Raw genomic sequence first — 21,224 nt, 5'->3', positions numbered from 1 at the left:
AGCTTTACAGAGATCTCAATCATCTCAAGAGGAACATCAAATATAATCTATTCTAGATAAGCTTAAGGACTTTATATGGAAGAATAAATATGTACATATAGCATATGTTTGGAAGGGGAACAGAAGATGAAAAATTTTTTTTAATCTTTTAAATTCTGTTAGAATAAAAAAGAATAGAATATACATTTATTTGTGAAAGACAAAGTCTTATATAAATTTCATTACATTAAAGATACAGTTTTATAACAAAACCTGACTCTGGTACTCCATTAAAAAAACAATAAACAAAAGATAAAACAGACTGGATAATACAAAATGATAAATGTAGTATATTTACTCCATTACATTAAACTTAATAATAATCAGAATTATTTTAAATCAACTGGAACATAACATAAGTACAAATATTAATTGAGCTTTGAAAACTACTCACATGCTACTTGCATTGTATACATAGTCTATCTGGTTTCACTTCATTGTCAATGTTTAATATATTTTGGATGTTTAGCAGGTCGCAAGATATGGATATGGGCGGCTTTAGGATATAATGTCTATTTTCTTTAAAGGTAAATAGCTTTTGCAGAATGGGCAGAGTTCATTTGCCTCGAAAATGAGGGATTTGCTTCCATTGTGTAGTTTCATATAACATTCATAGCTTCAGGTTTTCTGCTCTTAGTTGGTTGATGCACTTTCATTTTTTTTAACTTAGTCTAAATATTAGTTATGTTTCAGGTTTAAGTAAGTTGAAAAAATTGCAAAGTGATCGGTATATAGGGTCACTGTTTGAGTTCAATACTCTATTAATATTACTTAAGAAGTTATGGTTTAGCATAACTAATTATAAACGGTTCAAGATAATTAAATTATATTACATTTAAAAGTATTTAGTCCCATCTATTAATTGTAACATTCATTATTACCACAAACATTTTACGTATTATTATTTTTTATTGAATGATTAAAATCCTAATTTCCAGAAGAGTTCATCTCAAGTTTATTACAAACGTACTTTTTGTTTTTTTTTTCATGAACTTATACAGATCAATACTTCATGAGCCTAAAATATTTACTATGTCATAACATATCCAATATTTAATAATTTTAGAAGAAAAAAAGTAGCTCAAATATATACAATGGTTACAAAAAATATTCAGTTTTATCTCTTGATAAATTTCAATTCATGAGCCCTTTTTGAAATTCATTATTCCATGATAAGTAGTTGTCTTTTGTAGAGAGAAAATATTTAAATATCTGGCTGTACAATTAATGAAAATATGGTCTTTCAATTTTACTCTAAAATCTGTTGAACACATTAATTTTTAAGATGACTATAATAAATCTTATATTACTTGAGAAACAAACTTAAATAGGTTTTAGAGAATTATATGTGTACCATAACTTGAATCAATTAAATGGTGTTTTTATACACATTTGTGAACTTCATTTCTTCTTTAATAATGTTTTTTCTTTGTTTTTTTAATTTTCAAAAGCACCAAAGAATTATGCTGTGTTACTTTAATTATAGTTCTTCTTTTTCTATTAAAAATTCTATATATTATATATAAAAAAGTTAATCAGCAACCTGAGGATGGGGGATAACCCTGAAATGTTGTTGTCTGTGAAATAAACTAATATAATTAAATAAGGAAGATTGTGTTCATTCACCAATTTCATATTAATAATCATTCATTTTTCACTTAGTGTTAAACACTTTCTTTTCAAGGAGTTGACTTGGTTAGAGGGTAACTGTAGGCAAGAAGGGATTCATTCACAGCCTTACCAGTAAAATTATAATGATACTAAACAATAGGTATAAGAACAAAACAGTTTTAAAACAAATAAATAAATTGTCTGTATTTACAATTAAAATACAAAATAAAATATACAAACATATCTTTTAAACGAACAACAAATTAATCAACTATCTTTAAAAAAAAAAAAAAATATGACACCAATTAATAAACAATAAAGGAACATTAACTGATAAAATCAAATATATCTCAAGGTAGTATAACTAAGTTCTACTACCTAATTGGTATTTGTATTATCTTATTGACTTCATGTTAGCATTTCTGATCAACAGAATATTAATAACTATCTAAAGAAGGTAAAATCAACAACATGAAAGTACAATCTTAACTAAAATCAGTCATCAAATGTGATTTTTTTCCCTTGAAAGGGTACTGTTGAAACAGACAACTTCTTCTTCGCCTCCCATGATGGATGCAGTTTCACATTGGATTGAGGATCTTCCATGGAAGGTCGTTTTTCACCTCTTCTAAATCCTTTCTTATCAAAAGACTTTCTGTCACTACCACCTAAATAAGTAATTGTCTTTCTACTATCAAATCTTTGATTATTCTTATTTCTGTTAAAAGAATCATCTTTTAAATTGTTTTTCTTGTTATAATTTCCTTTTTTGTAATTATTTTTAAAGTTCTTATCATCATTATCATCATCATCATCGAGATTAGTTTTATCACTTACATCTTTATCTTTTTTCGCATTAGCTCCAATGTCACAATACGTACGGTATTCGCTATTGTCCCTGGTCATAAAAAAAGGATCAATATTCTTCCTTTCTAATGGCTTATTTTCCATCTTAGTGAATTCTGTATGTTTATCTTCCTGTTTATCATTACTATGCTCATTGATTCCTTTTTCAACATGTTCAATGAAATCACTATCACTGTCTGCATCAGTGGAATCTTGAAAATTTTTCTCTTCCTGAACAGGTTTCTTACGAGTTTCTTCTCTTTTGACTCTATTAAAAATATTTAACTTATTTTCAATACCATTTTTTTCTTCATTTTTAATAATATCTAATAATTTGATTTTTTCATCAGATGATTCATGATCGCTTTGTGCTGGTACTAAATCAGGTATGGATTCACTTGAATCTAAGGTAGAATCTGATGTATCATCATATGCATGATTTGATTCTTCATTTTTTCCCTTTTCCTTCAGTTTTTTCTTATCTTTTTTCTCTTTATGTTGCTGCCTTTCATCAAGAAGTTCCATTAAACGACTTTGTGCTGAGCCAATTTCCTTAATAAATTGATCGATTACGCTTCTCAAGTTTTTACGAAGGCAGAGTTTAGCCATAGCCTTAGTTTCTGGAGCAATAACTCGCTACAACAAAAATATTAAGAATATAAAAGACAGAATTTAAGGCAACAAAAAGTAAGTAATAATAAAACAGAAAAAATATAGATACATACTTTACTTATGAAATTTTTTACTTCAATTTCTTCAAAGTTTGTCAATCCAAAAACAGACACATCATCAGGTTTCATTTTCTGAAAAAAAAAAAATTAAAATATAAATAAAAAAATTTCACAACTAATTTATATTTCCATTAACACACAAGGGTATCTTTTAAAAATAATTTTTGCCTTATGTTGAGTTTTTAAAAGACAAAATGAAATTGTGTTACACATGTATTAAACATAAACATTTTAAAAATACAAAGCAGTCACAAAATTTTAGGACTTGAGTAATACGTCATATTTTCTACTTATTGACTAGAAAATAGAAATTAATCAATCATAAAAAATACCTTCAATAAGCAAATTTCTGCAACCATGTTGTCTGCTTTTATAGCATTTTTTTCTTTTTGTTCTTCTGTGCCTTTTTTACTTCTTAACCGTTTTGCTGCGGTAGTTAATCGATGAATTTGATGAACAATGGCTCTCTTCACTTCTTTTCGCATAAGAACAATCTGGAACAATAAAAATGATCAAGATTTTAATTATTATAATATATTGCTTTTACAACACAAACAATTATTCTATTAAAATAAAAATAAAATTGAAATTCTAAATCCAATCAATCTTTTTAGATAATTATTGATAAAGTAATTATTAATAAATAAGTAGCACAGGATCATTTTTCAAAAGTTAATGGATACTGGTAAGAAAGGTAAATAATTCAACTGATAATTTAGATAAATAAAAATCAAAACATACATGTATAAATAAAATTCAACAATAAATTTTTAATGAGCTTTTTAGGCATAATAGGAAAAAACATTTAAACACTATGTTCTACAAACATAAAATGCACAACCACGTTATTTTAGAAGTGAAAGACATAGGCAATCCAGTCTCATTCGAGCATTTAAAAAAATTTATGAGATGTAAAGAGGCTTTAAAAGGTTAGTCAATGGAAAACATAATTTAACCACTCATTTAAAGTGAAACTATAATAAATCGGTTTCTGGGGCCTAATAATTTTTGAAGAGGGTTTATGAAACAACAAATCCTATGAACAGTTATGGAGATCACTTGGACTGAGTGAATATAAAATCAATAGCAAAAAAGAATTAAAATCTTTTTCAGATGTAAATTCATTAAATCATGGTACAGCAAATAGGTAACTAAAAATTTATCAAAATATGGTGTGGCATAGAAAGGCTTCATTAGGTTAGATATACAACTGAGTAATCCTTGTAGAGATCCATAAGTATATCATTTTTAAAAATAGTTGATCATCAGAAAAAAATCCATATTATAACTAGTTATTAATTTTTATGCAATTGCTTAGGCAAGTTAACAAAGAAGTTTTTTTTTTTTGAAAAGCTGTACTTTGTTTTTCTAGTCGTAGTATTTATACAAGAAATATTCTAAACAGAAATAAAAACCCTTGAAGAATATGTATAAAATAATGCTATACTTGAACCACTATTTGAAAGAGATTTGTTTCATACACTGAAAGAACAACTCACAGAGTATTTTAGCTTTTACATTACTTTAGCATGCTGATATAATGTGTAAAGTTATTTACTAAGCAAGTCCTACAGGAATACAGTGTTTCATCTTCACCCAACAAGTACTTACTCTAACATAATAAAAAAAAAACAAATTGACAAAAGATTCTTGAGATCAGACCTAAAGAATCTGGTAATGCCAAAAAGTTACCATGTTTTATGACCTAACGCCTAGTAAGATGAAGTTGAATTCAAGAGATCAATTTAATGTTTTCTCAGTACCTTAATTATTTGTTTTTTTCAACCTTTCAAGAAAGATTCTACTTTATCATGTACTGTTATAGATAATTTTCATATTTTAATAACTTTTACCATACAAAAAAAACATTGTTTACAAATAATAAACATAAGTAAATAATGAAGATAATAACCAATAATTGTTGGAGATCTTATTGATTAAACCAAAAGGAAGTACATTAATATAATAAATGAAAAATTTTCAGAATAGTTCAAATTCTGGTTCAATAAAAAATTAGGAGTTTGATTTCTAGTTTAAATTAATGATTCACCAGAGTATATTAAGGAAACTTCAACAGATTCGTTGAATTAATGACAGATAACACACTTAAAAATGATTAATTCATTTACTTCAGAATAAAATAAGCTCAATAAAGAGCATTGAAGAGGTTTGTTTTTGTACTGAAGCAACTAAAGAAAATTTACATGTGTTTGTCGATATGTTATACGAAATATTGTAACCTAATTTATTTATAAATTAATTTATCCAAACCTGGTCGTTCAACCTCTTAGTTGTAAGGAGTTCCATCTTCTACATGAAAACCAAAACACAGATAGAGCGAAGGTGTTTGGCGGCAGATCGAGCACAACACAATCAGCTGATTCTAGTTGAAAGACCACAAAATGGCAGGTATGGAAGGTTACTTCGGTCCTCGCGCTTACAATCCCAACTCGTCTTACAGAGAAATTTACAACGATTTAGAATATGAAAGACAGATTTTCCGAGGAACGCAAAGACCGAACAGTATAGATTTGCAGCAGACATTCCCTAAGCAGATTCCTAACACAGTATATGAAGATGATGGTGAGGTATTTCCCAATGATTTAATTTGGTGATATCTCATTGATTTTTAAATAAATGATTAGTACAAACATCGACCTATTTATTACTTCAATTTTCAATGACTAGAAGTTAACCTCACAATATTGTACAAAGGTGATGTAATAGGTCATGTTTGCCAGGTATTTAATTTGATCAGTTCATTTTAAATTAGACATCTGGAGGTTATTTTACTATTTAGTTTATCATTTATCATAATCAGGCCTAAGGAGTAACCTAACCAGTATCAGCTTATTTAAATGACAATCATCTGACCTACCCCTAAACTCCTAGAAACTGTTAATTTAAGGAAAGATGACCTTGTCACCTTTAACTTCTTCAAATTAGTACCTAAGTAATTCAGCTATGACATTTAAATTTTTTTCTAAGAATATTTAAATTCCAATAAGTCCTGGGAAAATAACACTGTTTTATCCTTCTTTTAAAAATTAAACTATTGCATTTATTTCAAAAATATCTCAGCAAACAAGTCATCTTCTGGACTATCAATTATGTTTAAGATCTTGATTAGATATGAACCCCAAGTACCCTTTTCCAGATATCAGTCCTATTCAGAATAACATTTGAATTTAATGTGAGTCCAGGAATTTAATTTTAATTGACATCTATTATATATGTGAACACTAGGTGCAGTTAATGCACCTATTTAATTATAATATTAAAAACAATTGACTTAATCTGAATTATGATTGATATATTTGAAGATGATAACTTGCCAAAACGTCATTGAAATATTTTATAAAAATTGAGGTGTAGATAGTTGACTGTAGATTAATGATTGGAGAAGTTTGTCGGGGGAGGAGGGGGAGGGGTACGGTCAGCAAAGAACAACATAAATAAACTAAACCATATTTGTTTATTTTATGCCAACGTTTCGACCTGAGTTTCAGGTCTTCATCAGGGCTATAGAACAAAAGAGATAACAACAACATTTAGAGAAACATAAAATTGAAAAGGAATAGTATACAAACAAATTTGGAATTATACAAATTATTGAATTGAATCATAAATGAAAAAAAATTGATAACTGATAATTTTATTTTTATATTTTTTATCATTTATGATTCAATTCAAATTTAATTTGTATAATTCCAAATTTGTTTGTATATGATTCCTTTTCAATTTTATGTTTCTCTAAATGTTGTTGTTATGTCTTTTGTTCTATAGCCCTGATGAAGACCTGAAACTCAGGTCGAAACGTCGGCATAAAATAAATAAATATGGTTTTGTTTATTTATGTTGTTCTTTGCTCACCGCACTCCCTGACAAACTTCTCCAATCATTTTATAAAAATTGTACAGCGTTCATTCATTTTGTATTTCCTTCACCTAAAACTCTGGTTTTATTTACCAGTTTTCAATTTTTTTTTTGTTACTTTCATATTGATTATATATACATCCATCATCGTTGAACAATTAGGAAAATAGAATGGACACAAAAGCCAACTTTTAATTCTTGTAATCTAAATGATTTTTTTCATGAATTAACTTATTTTTTAATACTTCATCTTGATATTTTTAGGTGTACTCTTCATAACATTTTTATTTATGGAATTTATTGTAAAATAATTTATGTTAATAATCAAGCATGAAGTATTACGAGTAAATTATAAAACCAACAGATATTAGGAAGTTACACTAAAATTTATAAAAATTAATTACTTTTTATGCTTAACTGAAAAAAATTGTAAAAGTAGATCAGGCCAGTGATAATAGCAGCAGAGTGCAAACTCCTCCTCGATATTCCCTACTTCAAAGTCGAAGAGAGAGTCACTAGGTTTGCTATATTACCAAGATACCTGAAATTTTGTGAATTATTAATCACAACAAATATCAACCTAGAAGCTTACTTGAAATAATGCTTGTTACATTGAGAAATCAATAAATAAAATTATAAAGATAAATTCCATATATTTTTCCGATTTGGATGAAATAGTGATTAAAATGAATAAAAAGTTAAGCATCAACCAAAATTTATTCATCAATTAATTAAATGATCAAGATGTATGAAACATGTAAATTTTAAAATGTTATAAAATAGGTAAAAATATATAATATGGTTTTACTCAGTATCTTAATATTGTAAAGCGAATAATGCACATCAAATTCTAAAATTTCTAGGCCTTTTTAATCATCTTAAATTTCGACAAAAAGTTTTGTCAAATTATATTACATTTTTTAGCATTTGTATTTGAAGTTTAGTATGTTGTAAATAAGGAATTAAACTTTATTGTAAACAAATATTAAGAAGATAAGAAAGTTTCGGTGCTGATGTTTTATTAAAATTTTAGTTTAGTAGATTTATATAAAATCTCTGCAAAAATATAATAGCCCTGGTGATGTAGGATCCTACCATTGATGTAGGAAATATTTTCTGTGCTTGACTCTAAATTAAGGAATCTTGACTAGGGTGATCTTTAAGGAAAGAATGTGAATCATTCTCGTGCTAACAGACATAAATCTGCTCTACTTTTACCAAGAAAACAAATCAGTTAAACGTTAATCTATTTGTTTATTTTATAAAGGCATGAATTAAGAACAGATTTTTTAATGATTTCTATGATGTTTTAATTTCATTTGCTTAAAGAAAAATATTAATAACCTTTATTTTTAGCTGTTAAAATTTTTAAACAAACAAGTTATTTATCTAATGTTGGGTTCGTTTTTTCAGATGCTCAGATACAGAAATTTATCGGAGTTGGCATTGGTGTAACAACTCTTATCACTGAAAACCTCCTTAGTCATCCTTTTCTCGTCTTAAGAAGACAATGTCAGGCATGTATTTTTCTTTATGTATTTATTTATTGAACCTAATTTCAATATGTCTAACATGGATCGACTTGTATTGGTCTTGAGGTAGGACTCTTATGAAACAGTTTGTAATACATTATTAGAATATATTACAAACCTCTATCTTGAGGCTGGAATTTTCTAGGCCTTATCTTAGTAAAAATGTACTGTATCAAACATGTCTCAAAATCAGCACTCAGTGTGCTAATGACTGAAATCAATGATCAAATTTAACTTACTTTTTATTTATCATTTTTATAATTTGACCTAAGTAATTGACAATGCTTGACAGGATGGAGGAAAACAATTAAAAAAATTAATATCTTGTTGCTACTATCTAATATATATTGAAACAGAAAATAGAAAATTGTGATGAGAAAGTTAAAATAGTGTTAACTTGATCTGTAATTAAAAAAGTTTAGAATTTTATGTGAAGAATGACAAAATATGGTAATTTGACTGGAATTATTGATGTGAGTTGAAAATTTGTAATTTAAGATTGCCTTTAAGGACGGTCGAATTTGCCTAAACGTTGGGCTTTTAAAGAAATAATAAAGAGTGTTTTGAGACTTTATTTGATACACATTATTTTATTTAAACAATTAAAATTAATCTCAAGAAAGTGAAAAGATTATATATGAAGAAAATAGAGATTAAACTAAAATTAGGTAGATTATGTTGAAAATGTATAAGCACTATCTTAAGACAGTTTTTCCACAACAAAACTTTAGGTCCTTAACTTTTGACTTGCAGCATATAAGAAGTTCAATAAATATTGAGTACACTAATAATTTATTACTACCAACAGAAAGAATGTTGGGTTCTAATTTAATAATAATTCAGTAAAGATATTTCATACAATACAATGTATTTTTCAGTTGTAGTACTCAGATTTCAAATAATCAACAAATTAAATTGGACTGACCAAATAGTTTTGTTCATCTGGATACCAGGACACAATGACATCCCGGGCAATTATAAAGCTGACCAAGCGACCAAATCTGCTTCATTCATCCCTCCATCTGACTGCTTTGATTTCCCCACAATGATCTTTATCCTATAATGACAATATAAATATTAAACAAATGGCACGTAACTTGGACCAATACAACATAAAACAAATATAGAGTACTGTACTTCCATGGAACAGATCAATCAAAAGCTGCAGATTGCACAAAGTAGTACTGACTAGACTACGCATTGGATGCACTTGACTAACTCAAGAATACTTACTGTCAGCAGCATCTAGAGTCTACTGTCTAAATGTTGGTCTAGAATCTAGGCCAACTTTAATGCACCACTAACTGTTAAACACGTACTGACAGACTGCAGGCAACTTTACTAGACGATAATAGCCCTCACATTCAGGAAATATTTTATTACCTTAAGAAAACAAATATGTACAAATACAAATAACTAATTTGATTTTAACATCTTTATCACATTATTAATAGCACTTTCTTTTATTAATTTTGATAAGTTAAATGTTGCCATCTTTCAGGTTTTTAATTCTGTCCTCCCAGAACTTCTCAGGTTTTTGCACAATGAACTCCTCTAAGTTCATTCTGCAGTCCTCGAGCGAATTAAAGTGTTTCCCGTTAAGAGAGTTTTGAAAGGCCCGAAGTAAGTGAAAATCTTTTGGGGCAAGATCTGGTGAATAGGGTGGGTGGGAGATCACATCCCAGCCAAATTCCAATAACTTCTGCAAAGACACGTGAGGATGGGCATTATCGTGATGGAAAACTATGCCTTCGTGATTAGTCAATGATGGACTCTTTTGCTCAACTGCTGCCTTTAATTTTTTCAACTGGGCACTGTAGAATTAATGGTCTGGTTGGGCAGGAGGAGATCAAAATAAAGGACACCTTTCCAATCCCACTAAATGCACAGCCTTTTTTGGAGTTGTTACCAACGTGTCACTTCATTTTCCCCCCAGAACTTTTTCCTCACAATATTATTGTACAGGACCCACTTTTCATCCCAAGTTATCAACCTCTTTAAAAATGGATCAGTAACATTGCGTTTCAGGAGGGAATTGCTAATGGATATGCGGTCCAATAAATTATTTTCCGTCAAATTGTGAGGAATCCATATATTACTTCGAGAAACATATCCCGCAGCCCCCACTTACAAGAGATATGTTAAGTGTTTCTGCGATATCCCATGTCGTAGAGTGAGGGTTGTCTGTGAGCAGTGCTTGAATTTGGTCATCATCAATAGTTAAAGGACGACCCGAGAGCTTTGCATTTTAAGTCAAAATTTCCAGTTCTGAACCGAGCAAACCACTTACGGATGGTGCTTTCTCCTAAGACATCATCACCATACACACTGTAAATTTTGTTAACCATCTGTGCAGTAGATTTTCTTTTTCAAAAATAAAAAATCATTAAATGACTAAAATGAATTTTTTTCTCTTTCATTTTGGGCAAGCAAAATAACACTTAAGATTAGGAATCTCGGTTGAAACTGGTGCATAAAAGCACCTTAACTAATCCTTTTTTAGAATACGTAAACATTATTGACCAAGTAAACATGATTTTATAAACACAGAGAGGATTAAATTGAAATATTGAAAAATGTTACAAACTTATTTTACAACCCAATATGTGTATATATATTTCTTTTTTTATCTTAGACATTATTTTTCAAACACTAAAGGTCTATAAAATTAAAAATAATTATATCATTCTTCAATTCATTTGATATTGAAATTTGTAAACATTTTAATGAAAATATTTGTTTATTACTTAATAATTTAAAAATGTATATTTTATAGGTGAATCACAATGCCAAAAGGTTCCACCTGGTACCTTTTACCCTCTTCCCTGTAATAGTTCACCTACATCGAAGTCAGAGTATAACGACATTATGGAAAGGTATTGGAAGCGTACTCCTGATTAGGGGTATGGCCCTCGCTGTAGAAGACATAGTCTCTAAAGTTACCAATTGGCCAAAGTGAGTAATAATTTTAAATAAATCATTATCCGCTTAAAATTTAAATTATATTCAGTTCTATGAAAAGAACTTATCAACTAAAAAGTAATTTGAGACATTCCATCATAGTGCTGATGTGAAAAATCTTTTTATGAGTTACGGGCTGATACCAATGAATTTCTATATCTTGACAATATTTTACCACTCAGCCATTATTGTTCAGCTCTAACATCAATAGATGCGTTTCTGTATCGTCTATATAAAATAAACAATTGTCTGATCATGAGCATTTGAGGGTTTTTCCATTGTTTTTTTTAATGTATACAGGAAGAAAAAAAAATCAGAATAAAATTTTATGTAATATATTATTTTTACTAATATCCTTTCTTTTTTTTTTAATTATAGTTGCTTAAAAATTTTATTTTGGACCATTTATTTCCCTTTCTGGCACTTTTCTACCCTTACTCAGAAATAAAAAAAAAAAAAAAAAAAGAAGAACTTAGTTGAGGCAGTTATCATATTTATTATATTTTAAATAAAAGAAATTCTTAATCTAGTGGCAGGCACTACTAAAAAAATAAAATAATGTATAAAACTTAATTAAATTGGAAAAACAAAATATGAAACAATCCGATACTAAATAAACCAACATGAAATAAGACGAGTCTGAGAAAGTGCCAATCCTTGCTCCAGAACCTAACTCACTATTTACTGACGAGTGGTTTAGAATCCTTTGAATTTGTTTAGCTGTTCGTCATAATGAAGTAAAAATTGCTCATAACTGTTATTTTAATGCCACTTTATCAATTCAATTTATATTAATTTTCTCTAGTAACGGAAGCAATAGGCAACAAGGGACGGTTGACATTTTCATCTGGTGACTCTAAATGCAATTGATATTAGGGAACTGTAAAGACATATTATAAAAATTATAGCTGAATGTAATTGAATTTGATTTCTTCGGGTGTCAGAAAGAACAATTATGGAGTTTTAATACCTAAAATGGAATTGACTTTTCTTTAACTGTGAACAGTTTGTCTACAACAGTGATCATTTTTTATTCTAGCCTGACCAATTCATTTTTGCTTTAATACAAATGGTCATAATTATTAATAGATGAAAATGTGGTATTTCTATATTTAGCTATATCTATTTATCGCTTCAATATGGTGGTAATTATATCATGTTTTTCAGAGAAATATCATGGACTACTGTTTCCTGGAAAACAATGGGACAACATATTCTGCTGAAGTGGTAAGAGCTTATCTGGAGATTATTTAAATAATCTGAATAAAAATGTATCTTAATTTCGTTTCAATTACATTTTATAGAATTCCTTTAATCTTGGAGTTATCTTCTAATAAACCTTATTTTGTAAACGATTACTTGTCCTGTTGTTTAGTTTACTTAAAATAAAACAGTTCTATTGATTCCATAATCTTGCTATATACTCGCACCAACTCATCCCATCATTCATACAATGCATTCTCTATAATTGTTCCTTATTTTTTATATCTTATATGTTATTTTTTTTTTAAATTGGGCCTGTTATGAAAAATAAATTATAATAAAAATTAATAGACTGTTTTCTTAAATTTGTTTTAGATGTATGGATATAATCTTCTATATAATTTACTTTCTAAATGTTCATTTCACTATAATGATTAGGCGTGTCTGTACATTAATCTTTGCAAAACTTCATTGAACATATTTGATTTATTGTGTGGCTATTATTTTTCATACAGTACATGTTTTGTTGATGTTGAATTCCACTCAATTCATTTTAAAGAGGTCAATATATAAGCATGTGAAATCCGTTAACATGATTTTTTTTTTTTTTAAATATTTGTTAAACCGAGGTTCTACTATACTGTATGTAAGTAGCCTGATGGTATAGTTTTTTCCTAGTATTTTTTTTTTCTGTTTACTTCCTCCCTGACCATTCTGAAGTTCGAAGGGAGGGGAGGGTGGAGAGAGAAGGAGGTTATGTGTTTTATAAATTTACATTTTATTTTTTTTTAGTGCATATACTTAATTAGGGAAATCAGTCATTCTAGGAATTTTCATAGGTGATAATTAATACTTACTATAATAAATTTGAAAGGCCTAACAATACTTGGTGTCCATTGCATAGAGGTTTCACTACTACCATATTTATTCAATTCTATATTCAATCAAAACTAAAATTGGAGCTTTTGATAATTCCTGTAGCAACTATGATACAATTTCTTTCCATTTCAGCATTACATTGGCTGTGATCACTCCATTCTATTCAGCTAGCCTCGTCGAAACCGTTCAGAGCGATATCGCAAGTGAGAAGCCTGGTGTTTTTGATGTCTTCAGGGAAGGGATCTATCGTCTAGTCAACATAAGTAATCCTCAAAAAGGTATATGTTAACACAATTACAATAACTATGTTATCATAATTAACTTAACAGTTATAATAGTAGTAATATACAAAAAGATCACTCATTTACCCCATTATGAATTCATTTTATTTACAGCATCATCATTTATGAAAACTTTATGGTCTTCAAAGTTTACCGAGAGGAGATGAAGTGCTCATTGCTATCTTTAAAATTAAGGAATCATATCTTATCGCTTTCTGATATTCTAATAATATTAATTCTTTTAGCAATTTGTTTATGAATGTTACCTACACAATGACTACGAACCCTTTGATAGTCTAAATTCCAAAAGAAGTAAACCTACCATTAAAATGTTAACCTGATTTTAAAAATAATTTTCAGGGAAATATTTTGGAGAAAAAAAATTATATTAGTAATCAAAAATTTATTTCCAAATTGAACAAATGTATTTGAGAAAGAACCAACATACTTAAGTTAGGTATTATTTAGATAAATCATAATATCTTTAAAATATGATGATGAAGCTTTGATATCAGAACGTAAATACTGATATTAAAAGTATAGAATTATGTTTTTACAATTTTATAGGAAAATCAGTAGTTCATTTGAAAAAACGTCTTTAATTTATCCATTTCTGTGAGAAAATGTGTTAAAAATTATTTTTCTAACTGTGAAATGGTTTAAATCGAAAGGAAAATAAATCACATTTAAATTAAAACTACTCTGTTTAATTCATTTTGGTTGGTTTCCAAGTTCCAATCGAGTCAGTTTATTTTTCTGTTGATAATTTTGTGTACTTATTTGATCTTTTTTTTTCCTTAGCTTAAACTTACCTTATTAAGTTAGTATTCTGAAATCCTTCATAACTGTTAATATATCCTAAGTACTATAAGGTCAGCTATTCTTCTGTTTTGGTTTTATGTAACATTTGTTTTTGGTCCTAACTCTCAGTTTAGATATACCATTAGACCAGTCCAGGGGCCTGTTTCATAATGAAAGCTAATAGTATTAGTTGAAAATACAAGTATAGAAACAACGTGTTAGTTATACTAATACTTATTTTTTTCATAATAGGGAGGACTATTAGTGATATTGCAGGAGTTAAAAAGTACTAAAGTACAAGTTACTATTGTACAAGTCAGTGTAATTGTATTAAGTTAAATCGACAAGACTAATAGTATTAGTTTGTACTTTATTGTGAAACAGGGCCCTGAACGTGTTTGTCATCTCAGATCCCATTATGAACACAATTTTTATTGAATTTTCTCTCACGAAGATGTGAATCAATTATCATTTCTTGTTAATATAAACTATATCAATGCCCTATCACATAATAAAAACTCTATTGCAAAAATGATGTATGCATTGATCTAAAATTCCTCAAATTTTCCTAAATCCGATTATAGATCAGCCCCTCATATTATAGAAGAAATTTTGGATAAAGAATGTTTACCTTCATTTAGGGAAATATGATATCTATATTTTTTACTTCAATTGCCACTAACCGCTAAAGAAAGATAGCAGTTCATAAATAACATATTGTTAATTAGAAGCCATTTTTTATTTAATTGTTTGTTTCTCAGTCATGATTGACTTAGGATAAACTATAGCTTACTGCCCTCTCTTATTTAATCTATTACAAATGAGAGCAAAGATTTTTGTTTTAACTTGTACTGGATTCATGTAAACTGGCACTTCTTTCAATAAAAGATATATTAAAATCAGTTGATCTAAAAATATCTTTAGTGTTATGAATTGTCCGGAATCTTCTTTTTATATTGAATTTTCTATTGACATTTCCTCTCTTCTAACAAATCTCATTACGAAGCAGGTGGTGGTTATACTTGTTAATGTATGTAGTAGGTATAAATTTAACAACAACCGGGAATTTTTACACTGTGTCCAATAGATTTTTAATCATAATCCAAGTATTAGAAGGGTTGCATTTAGGTAGTCTTATTTATGGTTCATATTTTAGGTTTATAATTACAAAATGTGTAAAGTATTTTTTATGAGCGAAAGATCCAGTGGAAAAATAAGGGTCCAATCTTTTTAAATCTAGTAACAATAAAGCATGAAGTGTTAGTAACAGTGAACAGGAAAACATTTTTGAAATGCTGTTCTTCCTTGGGGACATGGCAGTTTCATATTTCTTCTGCCCTGTGTCATATTTTGGCATCTTGTTTCCTGTCACTGACCAACTAATACAGTTACAATTTTCATTCCAATTAAAAAGCTAGAATATAGTTTTTCTACTGGAGCTTTCTCAAATACTAGTTTATATAATCACTGGAAATTTCTTTTATTCCTAGGTAGGATGTTACCTGTCTGGAGTCTTGTAGTTCCGACCGTAGTACATGGCGCTTTCAAGTGTATGTTTCAATCTTTAATAAAAAATTTCGCTTCTGCCTGTATGCAGATCAACTGCAGACAAGAGTTTGAAAGAAAGGTACTGATCAAGAATTACTTAGTATTCCTAATTATAGTAGATTTAATATATTTTTTATAACTGTAGATATTTGTAATTTTCTGGTATAGAAGTTTCTGACTTCTAAATAACCAAAACTTGAACTCTGTAAGTACTAATGCGGATATATCTTATTGTTTATTGCTCTATTAGAGATATTTTGTTGTCTTCTTTATTTATGTTCACTTCAGTTCCCGCCTTTCCTGTATGTTGTGAATTTTTTTTTCATTCATTCAATTTAGACATTGCTTTTATTCTTTTAGGAATTCTTTTTCTTAAAAGTAAAAAAAAAATTGTTATTTACCATGTCTTAGGAAATAAACTCACTTCCAAGTTTCTTTATCTGTTAGTGAGCAGAATCATCAGAGGAAAAAGGATTATCCATCTCCCTATTTCAGAAGTATACTTAATAAGTATGAAATTCATTTAAAATAAAAATAATATGTAATTAATTAAACTTGAAATATCTATTAAAGTGTAAAAGAATAAAATGGAGACGAAGGCCTTCTGTTCTGTATTTTGTAATCTTGTCAAATTATGATTGTTGTCAATAAACATTAGAATTTAATCTGTAAGGCTCAATTTTATTTAATTATTATTTTGAGAATTGGTTAAGCTGTTTTGAAATTAGGTGACAAACCCATGAGCAATAAGTAGTGATCAGTTTCAAAACATTAGCAATAAATAATCCAATAATTGATTTTATTTAAGTTCAAATAATAGTTTGAAACAAATCAAATTAGGAAGAAATGAAAAAAATGAATAAAATTAGGAAGAAGGGCTTCTGTTCTGTATTTTGTAATCTTGTCAATAAATGTTAGAATCTAATTTATCCTAATCAATTTTATTAAATTATTATTTTGAGAATTGATTAAGATATTTTGAGATAAGTTGACAAACTCATGAGCAGTAAATAGTAATCAATTTCAAAAGTTTAGCAATAATGAATCGAATAATTGATATTATTTAAGTTCAAATAATAATTTGAAACAAATCTGGTAGTTTAAATAAAATTCCAAGAAATCACATTATAGTAAAATTAGGAATAAATAAGATCAAAAAAGTTTTTATGTGTCATAAATCATTTGAAGGAATTAGGGACTACACTACACTCACAAGCATTTCAAGCTACGTAATTGAAATTCAAACAACAGTAGCGCGAATATAGTTAATATAAAATAATCAGTCTTTTAATATGTCGAAGATAGTTTATATGCTGATGCATTATATTTTATTATGGATTTTCTTTTCTAAGAAGTTGATTATATTAATTTTTTAAAATGCTGAGGTGAAGAAAATTTCCTATTAGAATATATTATTATTCTATATTTTCTTTTTGTACGTTTCGGGATTTACCCCATACTCATGTACTATGTATCCTAAAATTGTAACAAATAATTTAATCTTATCAATAATTTTTTTCTATATTTTATATAAATAATTAAAAATCTTATAATCTATATTTACCTCATATTTGTCATTTACATCTATTTGTATCGTGAAATGTTGTCATCTATATACATATAATTTAAACCATTTGTTAAAACCACATTATTTATATAAATGACAAATTTTCCCAATAGAAATAGATATAAATGACAAATATGAGGTAAATATAGATTCAAAGATTTTTAATTATATACATATAAAATATTTTAAAAAATTGTTGCTATGACTAAATTATTTGTTACGATTTCAGGATACTTCGTACATGAGTATGGGGTAAATCCTTAAATGTTGTACAAATACAAGATATAGAATAATAATATATTCTAATTGGAAGTTTTCTTCACCTTAGCATTTTAAAAAATTATATTTTATTAGTTTTAAGTATATTCAAATTTGGTTTATTTGTGTGCTTAGGGAGCTTATCCAAAGGATTGGATGAACCAGTCTCTGTTGCAAGAAATCGAAGTAACTGCACAACTTATATCATTAATAGGTGCTGATGTTTTATTCTACCCTTTGGAGACTATATTGCACAGGTGAGCTTATGAATCTACTCAATAAAAGTTTTGTATTTGTATAAATGGTATTTAACCCAACATCATTACTTTTAAAAACAAAATCTGGTGTAGTGCACAATTTGCTTACATAGATATTTTGAGTAAAAATTAAATAATTATCTCAAGTATAAGTATTAATGATACATAAAATCATATATGGTACATTTGTTTTCCCACCCATCTTATATGATAAATATATGCACCCTCCAATACCTTCTATGACTTCAAATGTTAGATATTAATTTGTATAAAATCTTTTGGTTTCCGATATTACATTATGCATCTATATTGCTACTCTGTGTTCAATCTGGGAAAATATTTTTCCTTTAGCTGATAATTAAATTTATACTTGGTTTATAATTATCCATTTTTCACTACTACTAACAATGAGTGAATGTCAGTTATTTTTAATGAAAAAAAATTTTAGGTTTTTAATAAAGAGAGGAAATCATTTTGAAAATTTAAGCCCTGTAGAACTACTTCAATGATAATAAGACCTAGGTAATGTTCATTATAATAAAATCATTTGAACTATCGAGCTATTAAGAAAATTATAAAAAATGAAACACAACTGTAAAATCAATAATATAAAGTGACACTGTCTGTTAGTCAATTTTAGTACCATATAACACAATAATCCAATTATTGTCGATATATAGTATCATGCTAATGCTTCTATATCATCCCAGCCATACATCTAACTTAAATACATAATTTCAGTTTTTACAACTTTTCGCTTTTAACCTTAGGCTTAATCCCATCCGATTACCTTTACTCGCCATCGTAAACCTCTACTCCTGCCCTACTCTAATATAATATATGCTATAATTATATTTTTAACTTAAAGTAAGTTAATTTATAATAATTCACGAAGAAATTTTATTAACATTGTGGTGCAATTATTTTCTTCTTTTGTTATAGATTACATTTACAAGGAACTAGGACAATTATAGATAATCTCGACAACGGATTTTCTGTTGTTGCTATTTTAACCAGGTAATATTTCATCTCATTTTGTAAAACATTTTGCTGGTTTTCTTGAGATAATCAGGGTACTCAAAATACTAAATAAATTAAAATAAAAAAATAAATTATTAAGGATTGATTTCTAGAAATATATATATATATATATATTGTAATATCCTCTTTTTTAATATAATTTATGTAATAATCATAAATTTACTAAAATAAAATGAATGGAATTTTAATCGTTTTAAACTATTTTCAAATATAAAAGATAACTTGGGTTCAAATTAAAAAGTTTAATATTTAACAGATAATATAATTTTATAACATAAGAATCTTTTCTCAGGGCGTTTCCTGGCAATCAGAAACAAACGACACTTTACTACTAATAACACTTTAACTTAATTACTAGACATTTTACTAATACAATAAATTCATTTTGAAACAAGACTAACCAATTACACAGCTTCCCCTGTTAATTGTTGATCTCTTCTTCACGATGATGCTATATCTAAACTCCCAACAATGGCTTTAGTCTTTCCCGCTTCTAGCCGAACGGACGTCTTCTCTCCAAGCCAGCAAAATCAAGAGTCCCTGTTTCCTCTCCTCTATTTTCAATTTTCACCGGTCGATCCAAATAATCGATTGTAGTACAATCGCTCTGCTTTATTTGCTATGTAATTAGTCTATCGATAATTGTCACTTTCTTCCATTTCTTCTTTGATTATTCCTTTTCCATAATTACTGCATAAGAACAACAAAAATTGACAAATTTCAATCCATGTTATAAAACACAAACAACCCAACGAACACTTCGGACGGACGCGCACCACCATCTTTCTTGTTTTGAAAAGCGTCTTTATTTTAGATAATGGAAACTGGTTAGCTTGCTTTTTGATTTAAAATAACAAATAAACAATACTGAAACAATATACATAAAATAAAAACGTAATTAAAATCATTTATCTATAAATATCAACTATTTATTTAAAAAGAGGATATTACATTTCTCCTCCTCTCCAAGTAAAAAAAAAATTATTTTGAACTCAAAATATTTTTTTTTTCTAATAAAGTCTGAATCAATTTTATTCTAATCTTTTAAATAAACATTTGGTCAAAAACCGCCTCTGAGTTACAAACTGCTTACAAATACACATACAATAATTACAATTCAATATAACATCTTTACATATAAATACAAACATACTAAAAACATAGTTTGATAAAACCGATTCACATTTCACTATAATTTGATACATATTTATTATACAAAATTTATGTTCTAAACAATAATTTATTTTTTATAACTCATGAATTTACAAAGGCATTTGAATAAGAGATAAAATAGTAGCTGTTACTCGCCATGATTGTTATAATAACTAAATTTACTAATAATTGTAGTCTTTACAAAAGAAAATGAAATCCAGTAAACCATTAAATTTATTTTTATTTTTTTTTTTTTAATGAACTCCCATACCTAGTGAATCTTTTAGATAATTAGGAGACATACACCATTATAAAGAATAAAATATATCTTCACAATAATAGCTTATTTTATTAAGAAATTGTTTAGAGAATATTCTGAGAATAATTTTAGTAAATGAAATGATGAATTATTTAGGAATCTCTACAAAAACTTTCCTTTGATCAAAAATAATACAGGTGGACAATGGACCAAAACTAAACATGGAGTAATACAAGAGAAAAATAAAAATTTAAGTTATAATAACTAGGAAAACTTTATACTGTTAAAGGCTATACTGACTCCAGTGGATTAGCTAACAATTCTTATTTATAGAAGACATTAATTATTATTTATAGGCATTAATAGAAACTATAAACATTAT

The 21,224-nt window shown here is 27.8% G+C and overlaps 2 protein-coding genes across 2 annotated transcripts in view; one reads left to right on the top strand and one right to left on the bottom strand.

The window, feature by feature from the left end:
* Positions 1-1,830: 1,830 nt before the first annotated feature.
* Rlb1 lies at positions 1,831-5,631 on the bottom strand. Its single transcript, XM_014426973.3, has 4 exons — positions 5,499-5,631; positions 3,560-3,721; positions 3,222-3,299; positions 1,831-3,132 (listed from the first exon to the last, which is right to left on the bottom strand). The coding sequence occupies exons 1-4, from the start codon at positions 5,532-5,534 to the stop codon at positions 2,146-2,148; spliced, it is 1,263 nt and encodes a 420-aa protein (XP_014282459.1). The 5' UTR covers positions 5,535-5,631; the 3' UTR covers positions 1,831-2,145.
* LOC106684729 (mitochondrial outer membrane protein SLC25A46) overlaps positions 5,630-21,224 on the top strand; it is a 17,700-nt gene continuing 2,105 nt past the window's right edge. Inside the window, exons 1-8 of the mRNA XM_014426976.3 lie at positions 5,630-5,810; positions 8,517-8,620; positions 11,412-11,590; positions 12,764-12,823; positions 13,811-13,956; positions 16,251-16,387; positions 18,269-18,390; positions 19,333-19,407. Coding sequence (XP_014282462.1) covers positions 5,630-5,810; positions 8,517-8,620; positions 11,412-11,590; positions 12,764-12,823; positions 13,811-13,956; positions 16,251-16,387; positions 18,269-18,390; positions 19,333-19,407 — 1,004 coding nt within the window. The remainder of the gene's footprint in view (positions 5,811-8,516; positions 8,621-11,411; positions 11,591-12,763; positions 12,824-13,810; positions 13,957-16,250; positions 16,388-18,268; positions 18,391-19,332; positions 19,408-21,224) is intronic.

Source organism: Halyomorpha halys, unplaced genomic scaffold (genome assembly GCF_000696795.3).
Source record: "Halyomorpha halys isolate HHAL.00 unplaced genomic scaffold, Hhal_1.1 Scaffold607.1, whole genome shotgun sequence".
In the NCBI taxonomy this organism is placed as follows: Eukaryota; Metazoa; Arthropoda; class Insecta; order Hemiptera; family Pentatomidae; genus Halyomorpha; species Halyomorpha halys.
The sequence above is the reverse complement of the archived record's forward strand: the minus strand, read 5'-3'. Positions and strand labels throughout refer to the sequence as shown.